Raw genomic sequence first — 12,440 nt, 5'->3', positions numbered from 1 at the left:
CGGTTTCACATCGCACTAAGGATAATTTACACTCACGTAGTGCGGCAACCGCATAATTTAAAACGTTGATTTACCTCCCTCATTAGTTTGATGATTATGTTTCAACGTTTTTTTTCTCATGTGTCGCACAATATTAATTGATATATGCGAGATACGCATTTTATACTAATAAAATATATTTGAACATATTCATAATCATAAAAATATGCAGCAAATAATAATTGCATCGCTCCTTGAAAGAATATAAATGTAATTATATTGAATTATATAATATATGCTCGAGAATATTAATTTTAATAAAAAAATATTACAGAGAAATATTATATGTATCATTTGTAAAAGAAGTAATAATTTCTTTATTTCACATTTTTTAATAAATTCAATTTACTTTCTAATGTATCTTCTTTAAAATTGTCATTTATATGTAATTAATTTCAATAAAAAATAATATTGCGTATCAAGCCATATTATTGCGGAATGTATATTATTAATTATGTCTTTTATAAAAAAGAAATGACGATGGCTTTTCTGCGAGTAATTGAATATGGCCATAATTCGATCAACGTTAAATGAAGAGTCGGCCAGAGGAAAAAGAGCGGACGATGCGAGTCACACGTAAAGACGGACGGAGGTACCGGAGGAAAAGAGGGGATGATGCAGTTGCCGTTGCACTTGCGTCATTGCAATCGCATTATATCGTCGCGACCGCGATGCATACGAAGTAATCTCGTCGCGGTGGGCCCAGACAAGCTGTCGCCGACGATGTGGCGCATCCTTGCGAGCGACTTTAGACGAACGGAGATGGAGATACGCACTGCTCGAACGCTCGAAAGCAGAGGTGAAAAGCGAGATAAAATGGTTAGACAAGGATAGTCGGAAATGCGCAATCGGGAAATTTCACGAGAATGAAAACGACGAAAACAGACAGAAGCAACGTGTCGATAATATTGAGAGAAGTTTGACGTCTTTGTCATAAATTATGGTATGAAAGTGTGAAAGTTTTGAAAGCACATCATCCCTTTACACTTGCGTAATCCTTTGTAATATAAAAACGATTTATTATTCGCTGGCAGTATCTTATGATTACTTTTACTTCTAACTTTTGTATTTATAATTAACAATATATATGTTATATAAAGTTTTTTTTTCATTTCGATTTCCACTCTTAAAACTGTTCCTCATGTCATTTGCATCGTTTTACATTTTTAATTTACAATTCAAACAATTAATCCTCAAATTAAAATTCAGTTAATGTATAAATGGAAGACTGCACCCCGTGTTTATTCTTGCTAATTTAGCAAAAGTAACATTGCATCGCATCTGTTTTGAAATTCCTATATACACCGCCGTTCCTCGTTATCTAATTCCTGCATCCTCTTTTGTCCCCCGTTCGGTTAGAGTTGATTATTCATGCGCCCCATTTTGCCACGTTTTACTTTCATGACCGCTAATAACTCGGGATCTGCGTCTAATCGAATTTATGCAAATGACAATTAGATGTATATAGATACGTTTTTGCCCGCATACGTGTATCCACGCTCTATATACATTTCGTATACATGGAATAGAACAATTTGCTGGAATTACTCGGTCGCCTTTGTTGTCTCGATAAATATGCAAAAATGTTTCGGACACAAATTGCTTAGCATAGAAAACGATACCGTAAACATAGAAATAACATTATCGTTTGTAATTCTTGTGCTATAAAAAGGAGAGAGAATTGCATGTATAAAAAAAATTTGTCACTCAAATATATTTACGATAAATTGTAAAAAATTCAACTTGTTACCGATAAATTAATTGAAAGAGATGATGTGAGATTATTTGGGAAACGTGCAAAATTGCGAATGAAAAGCGTTTCATTATCCAACTGTCAAGGTACTTATATTAACATCAACGAATTTTAATTAAAACGCTTCGTTATAGTAGGTACCATATGTTCGAATAATTAGCACCTCACATATTTTAGACATTTCGGTTATAATATTCACGTTTCGTGATATATCTCGCTTGTATTTTTATATGCAGCGAACTAATTTTGTTCAACAATTGTAAAAAAACGCATTTTATAAAAAAAAAAATACAAAACAGAAGAAGAAAATAGGAAAGAGAAAGAGAGAGAAAGAAAAAGAGAGACAATTGAATTGTATCAATCGCTGGTTGCGATTGTCATTGCACGTGACAGAACTTAAACGAATGACAATTGAAATAAATGCATTGTGATTTAATTATAAATATAGCTTACATATATTTATAATTATAAATACAGCACTTGCATATATTTAATCATAAAATAACGTATGAAAAAATGATATGATTATTACTGAATAATTCAAGCTTTTAGTCCTTTTTAAATGCTATATTCGATTTCTGTTCTCAATAATTATTTCAAGCCAAGATTTTATGTTTGGTTTAACTTTTGTCGGCAAGACGCGAAGGTTAAACGAGCATTTACGCTTGGAGCATAAATTGTAGATGCACTATAACATAATTCACATTGCAGACGACATTACTCACCGGCAAGAACCCCGGCCATGTAAACCGCGGCGATCCTCAGGCTTCCGTGAACCATTTCCAAGGGAAGTCCCACGACCACCTGAACCCCCAGGTTAAACAGCAGGTGGAGCCATCTGAAAAAAAATATAATCACGCGGTAAATTACTAGGTCATAATAATTGTTTTGTTAGAGCCCCAGACTGCTCCGGAAATTTTTCAACTTAATTACAATAGCACGCGATTTGCATGCGTCTAATTCCTGAATTATACATCTATAGCTACTCTATTTTTATAAAACATAATAACGATGTGGTAATAATTTTACCACAAGTATAATATGCAATATAATCGTTATAAAATTACATATTTACACTTAACAATTACTATAAAATTAAGAAGTCATTATTACTTGTTATATCGACACAAAGTATTGCAAATTAGATCGATTGCAATCACCATGTGTTGTAAAATAATTAATTAATACTACAGAAAAAACTCTAATTCTTTTGGCATAAAATTATTATCGCAAAGTTAAGCCAAAGTTAACCGCAAAGTTAACATATCGTTGCAACTTTGGTCGCCGAAAATTTTGAAAGTTCGCGTGGATCCGAGAGAGAAGATTGCCGTTAATCGCGAATTATAAGATCGCGCTTGGGTATAGTTTTAATTAGGAACATCTCGTTATGTTCTCGCCGATAAGACGGAAGCGTCCAAAGCGCCGGAGGAAAGGTCGAAAATAATCGATGATTCAGATTCACGATGAATTCCGCGTGTCGTCGGTTCATGACTATCGGTGCGGTCAACGGAATTACGATAATTATACTCTCAATTTCTTTCGCAAACGGGGGGGGGGGAAGAAGAAGAGAAAGCCAAATTCAATACAATATTCTTATTCGCCCAGAGCATCTCGGCGAGAGTGCCAAGAAGATTGCCGAAGAATGTCGCCAAGTGAAATAATTGCGAGATACCGGCCGCGGTCGGAGGAAAGTTTTATCAGCGACTTCTGGGCCACAGAAGCACGAAAATCCGATACCCCGCCGTTATCGTGAAACTTTGGCCGACTAATTATTACATCTCGCGCCGAGGATTCTCACGCGCGCCGACGACGTCGGGCGATAAATCTCGGGAGAAACGACGTAATTCCTCGCAGTTTCATAAAGTAATGCGAGACGCGAATAAAATAGGGAGGAAATAAACGTTTACGCCATAGCATATCCCGGAGTCGGACTGAGATTAGAACCGAAGCCGGAGGGAATTCCGGGCGAATTCGGCGGTGATGGCTGGAACAAAGGCAATGCAAGATAAAACGCGTGCGAATGATAAGAATTCGCCAAGGATGATGCGATCGGTGGTCGTTTAATAATTCGGACGACCTCAGCTGTAATGAGCAAAAGAAAACTTTGCAAGAAAAGAAGCCGTAGAGCAATTATGAATATTATCTTCGTGAGAAGAAACTTTCTAAGCTCGGGAAACGATCGTTTTCGCTTATCTATCGCGTCATACACTCGAGAGCATGGAAAATCTCGGAGAGCGATTTCTCGTTGACACGATCGCGAGATTTAGATTGTCGATCGAGGCAGAAACTATTATCCTTCCATTTCTACTACAAATGTAGCACATTATATAACGTAATAGAAGTGTATTGTTATAATTTAATTGTAATCTAAAAGAATAAATGAAAAACTTTAATTTCTCGTTTTCTCAGAAAAAAAATATTTTCAACCTGTATAGATAATTAGAATATTTCATCCTTAATTATCGGAATTATTATATATTTTATCAAATTGAAAATTGACACAAGAAAAAGACAAGTTTTAGACTAGAAAGTAAACATTAATAAAGTAGATTTTTTATTCATCCTAATAATTTTCTAAGCGAGGAATCTTTTAAGGTTGTTTTGTATGTACAATCTCAGCAAAAAGTAGCTGAAAATCAATATTGAATATATTCATTTTTGGTGTATTTTGAGTAAGAAATTGTGTAGAATATTACAATTTGATCTTAGCTACAGTGCAGAGATGTATTTTTTAATACTTATTGCGTTTTTACTGAAATAAGATCCAAATTTTGTTAATTGAAATGATTAACTTTTGGCAGAGAATTTCCTTGTGACAGATACATGGCTAACTTCATCGAATTATATTTAATATCTTTTTAACCAGTTAGTACTGTATAATATTGTTTGACCAAATATTTCCTCTGTATCTAAACTTTTGCAAATTTTAAACAAATTCTGAATATTATTTCCATGTGTTTTGTCATTTGAACCGACGTGGTTATACGTTTCTCATAAGAACACATGTTAATTCGGTGCAAATGAAAATCGTTATAACTTGTGAACGCTTTAGTGAATCGATTTAAAAATTGTACTGAAGATTCTAAACATATGTAAGGACATCTGTACAATTTTCATTAAATTCTCAATATTTTGAAAATAGGTACAAAACATTCTTAAACGCGTGTCTACTTGACCGATGACACGAATTTCTCGAGTTCATTAAATTTTTCCTCGTGAAACGAGATTTGAAGAGAGGAAAAGACGACTTTTTCGCAGAAGCCTCTTTGCATCATAGAATGCGGTAGGCCGCAATTAGTCTGCGTATACCGTAACCTCGTAGCCGCGACGTGCGTCTAGGAAGCGACCAATTTGCATCAGATACGAGTTTTATCGTCGTCGTGCGCTCTGTCGCAATGCGGTCAAATGGAAAGAATGCGATGGTTGGAACGCTTGGGCGTCGTCACTCCTCGGTTAGTCTCGTCGACAGAAATGGATGCCACGGCCTCGGATTACTCGCAGCAGTCGCATTACCAAGGAACGAAGTTCATCTGCGACGAGAGAGGGGAAGGATGGAGCGAGAGGTAACCGTGATTAGGTCAGAATTAAATCGATACTCGGAATTCCAACGAGTGTTTTTTTGCTGTCTCCCGTTGCCGGATGAATGCAAATGACGATGCCCCCATCCTTCTGGATCGCGGGGGCGGAAAGCCGGAGGTCGCCTTCACGTTGAAACAGACGTGATGTATAGATGTCGATACGTTTTCAGAATGCAATCGTTGGAATGGAACGCGCGTAAGGAGACGTCGCGATCGTAGGTGGTTCATAAATTTTCGGTCTCCTGCTGTCTTGATATCATCCGCCGATAGAACTCCCACTGATTTTTGCACGTTAGTTTTTTTTTTTCAATCTTCTATTGAAACCATCGCCACTTCTTATTTGTTTTAAATATTGTACAAAATTCATAGCAAAATTTTATTGGAATCTTTCTAAGTATTACTTTTTTTTCATGCGACATATAATATATAAAATTTTTAACAATTTATTGTCTGATTAAGGAAGATAAAATCTATAAGGTAGTCAAATTGTGATCACTGATACTTTTATAAATTTGTGAATATGTAATTCGATATACAAATGACAGGGACTTTCAAAAATCATCGGATTAACATCTTCATTGTAACAATATACTTTAGCTCATTCATCAAAGATTAATTATCAATTCATCAAAGATATTTAATTCGAACATCATTGTTAAATTTCACATTCACATATAGTGACATAATTAAATAAATGGCATCAGTTGCATAAATTAATACTTTAATAGGATCAATATGCATAATCGGCATGTTCGTTAAAATATAACGTAAATGTACACATATACAACGACGTTTATTGTCGAACAATGGCGGTCCGTGCAAGTTCGAGCGCCTCTCTCGCAATCAGCAAAATCTGCTCTCAAGATATTCGAGTCACGATAAGGTTCTCAGATCGACCGCGCCAATTTCGGTTAATTGGATACCAATTAGACGAATCTCGGGCATTGTGCCGGTAGATGAATTACGATGGATTTCTCGGTTTCCGCGTGAGGTCCCCTACCCATCTATCTACCTTTTTCCTTCGCCATCTGTTTCGGTCCACGACCGCGGAAGGCAATGTCGTCGTTCGAGGGCTGAATTTCCATTCGACGAATACGAATGACGATAACCGGCCTCTTACAACGAATATCTATTCGTCTTATCGTTTTCGTCGGGTCGTCCGATTATAAGGAAAAGGACCGGGTTTTCTTGCGCGTTTCCAATCTCGATTGCGTATTTACGACGAATCACAATACGATAGATATATTATTCATAAGATGGCTGTCCCGAAAAATACCGAATGATATTTTGATTCTATAACCCCAATTTAAATACCTAGAGATAATCGTATTCGTTATAATAAAAACATTAAATAATATAATAACGAACAAAATTAAAATTTAAAGAATGGTAAAATATTTTACGTAGAAAAATAACGAAATAAGGAAGACTGTGTCTCGATATTTCTAGCAGTCGGTTGCATTTAATTCGATCTTATTCAACAAATTCGCGATAATTCGCGGGAAGCTGGGGTCGCGTGAACGGATCAAAAGTATTATCGAACACATATTGGGTGCTGGTAACTTTGCGAGAACGAGAGGATAAAGTTCCCAAGCAAGTTGACTCTAATGTTCCACAGGCGCAAGTGGTTTCGTCAGCGCCTCTAACTACTTGCTAGTTAATTACGCGCCGAAAACTTCTTACTTACGAAAGACGAAAGCGAAGACGAGCCTGTCGAGAATGATGTCTCAGCAGTCGGCGATCCTACACGGCTCTCTCAAGGAAATTCCGATCTGAGTTCTGAATTGACAGATTCTTTGACCAATTGAAGAACGATCTCTCTTCAACTAAAATATCGTGAAATTCTCGGCTAATTCTCGAGTTAACTACCGAAAAACAGTCTCATAGATCAAATTTTAGCGTGCAATTCGATATTTTATTTCAAATCAATTCGAGTGAATTTACAAAATCATAATTACGAATGTAATTATCGAGATATTGGAAAAAAAGGAACTTCAAATATATCCTGATTAATTGTTAATAATTAATATTTCGAGGGACGCACGACTTAATATCGTAACGAAATTCATTTTCTCCTCTTGCGAGAGGAGCAAAGACTGAATATAATCGCGCGTGCAATTTGTTCACTTTCAAGAAGAATTTTCATTCGCGGAGCTTGGGGTTTGGAGCGCAGGTCGAAAGTTTCGCGTGCACGCGAGACGAGAGGAGGCCGCCTCGATGATATTAAGAGTCGCAAACCTCCCCGGCGCATTTATGCGACATTAAAAAGACTCGTGGTATAATGGTGTGCCGCCGTGCTCGTCGCGCATGCATAATATCGGCAGCGCGCAAGTGACGAGGGCTTATAAGGATGACGTCGGGTGGTGTGGACACAGTTATTTAAATTGAGTTACGAGTCGAAAGATTTGAGAGTATATTCCTCTCCTCCTCCCCCTCCCCACGGTTAGGAACTACGAAATGATTTACGAAGTTTGCGACCCATTTGTGGACTTCGTTTTCACGAAAAAGAGAGATGCAGTGCATTTGCAACATGATATTTATATTTTACGATATATATTTTACATATATTCCTGAACAAAATTAATGCATAATTTTTTTCATTTATTCTTTAAAAATTTTCATTAAAATTTAAATATCATTTTTAAAGAAAAGGTGAAAAAAAATTATGCGTTAATCTTGTCCAGAAGTATATATAAGTATCATTTTTATAAAAGACAATTTTGATCAATTCGATCCGCTTCGTCAAATAAAAATCCTTTGTTGCGAAAAAATCTCTGGGCGTATTTTTTGGGGCGAGTGTCTTTTTTTTTATAAGATGTGATGATGCCGTGTCTGACAATTCAAGCGCGACGAAGCGTTCTTGTGAATCAAGCCTGATTCGCACGAGTCGATACATACTACGGACAACGACGAGAGACAGGGAAGCGTGTTCCGTCTCGTACGGCGCGATCCTTTCGTCTCGTATTTCGCGGATTCGACGATACCATTGTATCCGCGTTGACTTCCCACAATTACGGCGATTGTCTCGATTTTTCCGTGCTTCCGGCTTTCTCACGACATCGTGCGTAGCGTAAAAGAGAGACAGAGAGAAAGAGAGAAAGAGAGAGAGAAAGGAGGACGGAAACACGACTTGGGAGCACGATGGCAGCAGAGACAGTTTTCACATTAATAACGGAGGAAGCTCGATAACGTCTGGCGAAGGTAACGGGCGTTACGCGGAGACGGAAAAAGGCGCTCGCCCGTCTTGTTTTTATAATTAATCGCCTGTCGCTCGACTGAAGCGCCGGGCTTTTTATCCGTCGATTATGGATCGCGCTTCTGGCCTTTCCTGGCAGCTCGTGTGTCATCGTCGATGCATTATACTCGCTTATCATAACCCCGATTTATGCCAATTAGCGTAACGGACATAAAACGGTCGCGCGTGTAATCGATCCGAAGATTATTGATGTACATCGACTGCGGAAATGAAGGCCGAAAAAAAGGGGAAAAAATTGCGACCGCTTTATTATCCCGCATGATTTATCCAAGACTCAATTTTTAAAACGTATCCATTCACATGCGTATCTTCCCTGGAGATCCTCCGTCCCCCTCGAACGAATTTATGAGCTTCTACGGAATTTATCTTAGACTTACCGTACGTTGCCGCGTATCTCTCGAGCTCTTTCGGGATCATGTAATGCTCAGGGAAATGACTTTTGATGGACGGGCGCGGGGCGTTGTTCGCATTAATAATCCAACATCCGCGATAACGTTTCGCGCGAAAGCGCGGATCGACAAAAGAAGTAACCGGTAGAAAGGAAGACAAATGCACAGTGAATTCCGGCTTGGGAAGGAATTTACGGAAAGGAGGAAAAAAGAAGATGCGATGAAGTTTATTACGTTTCGAAGTCCTTCCGTCTTCTATCCCCCCGCGTTTCAACGACATAATAAGAATAAAACGATGCAGAATAAATACTAGCGACATTATGAGACATTAGAAAGAATATAAAACAAATAAATTTCACACAATTAAAAATGCATATATTAATATTAATAATAATATTGTACAACTTCAAAAAGTGAGGGAGAATAGAAAATAGAAATATTAATAAAATAAACGTTAAAACAAAATACCAAATTTTGGAGATTTAAAGGAAAGCACCGTAAGAGCAGGAAAAAATTAAAAAGTATGATGCGATAAATAGGAAGTTGTGATATCGAAATATTATCAAAAATTGGAAACGGGAGGAAGACTAAAGAGAATAATAAAAAAAGAAACACAAAAGGGGAACAAAAATTGAACCAACACACCACTTTTTCTATAGAGAAAAAATACGGCGATGGGGGTCACTCTTATCGCCGTTTCCATACGCACGAAGGAAAAACGACGCCTTATCTGGCGTTCCATGAATAATTTACAGAGCTTCCGCGCGCTGAAAACTTTTATCCCATCGGCGAAAGAAAGAGACCAAACACAGAGAGAATCGGCTGTAGAATCTCTCGGTCTCTTTTCTCCTCGTGATCTTGGGACTTGGAAAAGAAAGAGGTGGAAATGTTGGTGGAAATGTTGGTGCGTTCAGAGAAACGTCGAGATAGAAAAAGCAGAAGGTGGAGAAAAGGGAAAAGAAGGCAAAAACCATCAATGTGGAGGAGACGAGAGAAAAAAAGTAAGTATAATAGAAAAAACCATAAGCGGAAGAAGCTGCCTCCTTTTCCTCCATTTTCTTTCCCGTGGATAATGCATGCCGCAACACTTAAACAATTTCGTTTCTTCTGTGACGTCGCTTCAATTTAATCAACGCGATGTCGATTGAGAATGAAAATTGCGGAATGCAATATACGGCAATATACGGAATAGAATTAGCTGTAATTAGTCAGTAACTTAATGCCTAATATCTATGGCGAACGCAGGTGGTTATGCATGCTTTCCGTTTAAGTTCAATATTTGTCTTCTCATGCATATAAATATTTTATATCCTGTAATATGTCGCAATTACAAATTTATTTAAATTTATTTAAATTTTCTAAATAAATTTAATTAAATAGTATCCTTGTGTATCAAGTTTTCTTTTTATTACATACATATTATTATTATATATTTGAAGTATTCACATATTTTTCTATAAAACTTCAAAAGACTTTATTGTACCATTTTCAATTATATCATGTTTTGACGTTAAATAGGAAGAATAAATAAAAAGAAAAAATGTTATATAATTCGAGTAAATATACTCGAATTATATAAAATAAGTAATAAAATACGTAAAACCTGGAATTCCATATTATATACTTTTTCATTTCCTCCTCTCTCTGTCTCTGTATTTTATATTGTCTCTATTTATTACTATATATTTTTCTCTATTTATTATATTTTTTATTACATATTTTTCTAAGAGCTTCTCTCTTCGAAATATCCACTTGCTCGATTGTTTTATTCTTTATTATTGATAGAATAAAAAATAAAAATAACATAGTATATTATATTTTTCTTAAACAATAAGCCTGAACTGCATTAAATTAGACAGAAAGTAAATGCAACGCACGCACGAAACATGTATACGATACGTTGATTCTGCAAGTTGACGAAAAAAGGAGGTAAAAAGTGCGACGGAGACGTGGTTTATCTCGATCCCTTTTTCCACGCTGTCGTAATCGTAATAATTCGTGCGATGCAACGACGCCGTCGAATTCAGAGAATTTCGGCTTCTCTTTTTTTCTCGATATCACGATTCGCAATATCGCTATTGCAATTCGATAACATCGCGATGTAATTTCACGTTCACAGGAATAATATCCCAACGATATAAAATTACTTAAATTTAGATATTCATTATAAAAATAACAATAGCAATATTTTTCTATTTTTTTGTGTTTAAAAAAATAATGGAACTATTTTTATAACAGAAAATATCTTATATTTTCGAGATAATAATAGACGTCAAAAAGATGGCAAATTCGATTCTCGGAAGAATACCGTCTTCATGATTCACGTTGCTTAAACATCGTTCTACGAAGATTTTATCATCTCTCTCGTATTTTTCTAGCCGCGAATTCTAGTCGGTGATGCCTTCGATAATTTGAATGTGCACTGACGCAGATTTGTTTTCGCATCCATTAGCGTGAAAAAAACGTGGCTTGAACGTTATATAAAATTGCAGCGTGATACGTGATTTAAAAGAAAATGAGTGCTCGTATTACGTTGGCGTTTCCTTCCGCAATGGCCGAGAAAATTGACGCACTTGCGTACTATAAAAGAAAGAATCGAGTTGTCGATGCACTTTATCTCGGTGATAAAATAAAAAAAAAATAACTGATGGAATCCAACTAAGTTTCGAGAGATTCAGTATTATATTTATCGCAAATATATATATCAGCTTTTAAATATCAGTAAACTGTGTATTCTTAAGAGAAGTTCATTATTGCACGGTGTCTTAATAAAAAAAGACGCGAGACTGAATAGCGTGAAATATATTTTACAATGTGTATAGATCGAGAGTGATGCTGTTGAAAGAAAAATTAAGAGACTTACCCAGCGTGCAAGAACATGTAGAAGGCAAACCTCCAGAGCTCGAGTCGCTTGTCCGGCCTGTAAATGAAGACACTGTCGATCGGCACCGGCCCCGAAGGATTCACCTCGCCCATCGCCACTGTATAATACGTGAAGAAACCCAACTGGAACAAAAGCAGACACGAATATCGTCAATAAAATCCGAGATAAACTTGCGGTGATAAATAAAGAAATTTCGCAAGGACCGCATTTATTGAATTTAATACTTTTAAAAAACAAAAGAATTATTAAGAAATTGACAATCAATAAGAGTCTGAATATTACAATTTAAATAACGGTAAAAAACGAGGAAATAAGAGTGCTAAGTAATAAAAGAAATTGTATATATTTTACATCAATGTATTATTTTTTTAAATATAAAATTACATTATATATTTTCTAATTATACAAGATACGTAAGAAAATTAAATTTTAGAAACATATTGAGCCCCTTGTCTATTTTAATTAATACTATTTATTATTACTATTTACTATTATTATTACTATTATTATTACTATTTATTATTAATATTTACTATTTACT

The 12,440-nt window shown here is 36.1% G+C and overlaps 1 protein-coding gene across 1 annotated transcript in view; it reads right to left on the bottom strand.

Moving 5' to 3' along the window:
• The window catches only part of LOC105258282 (protein rhomboid), a 362,375-nt gene that overhangs the window by 15,152 nt on the left and 334,783 nt on the right, over positions 1-12,440 (bottom strand). Inside the window, exons 7-8 of the mRNA XM_025408100.1 lie at positions 11,879-12,021; positions 2,518-2,630 (exon numbers count right to left, since the gene is read on the bottom strand). Coding sequence (XP_025263885.1) covers positions 2,518-2,630; positions 11,879-12,021 — 256 coding nt within the window. The remainder of the gene's footprint in view (positions 1-2,517; positions 2,631-11,878; positions 12,022-12,440) is intronic.

The sequence above is a fragment of the Camponotus floridanus genome, unplaced genomic scaffold (genome assembly GCF_003227725.1).
Source record: "Camponotus floridanus strain SB8 unplaced genomic scaffold, Cflo_v7.5 scaffold2, whole genome shotgun sequence".
In the NCBI taxonomy this organism is placed as follows: Eukaryota; Metazoa; Arthropoda; class Insecta; order Hymenoptera; family Formicidae; genus Camponotus; species Camponotus floridanus.
The sequence above is the reverse complement of the archived record's forward strand: the minus strand, read 5'-3'. Positions and strand labels throughout refer to the sequence as shown.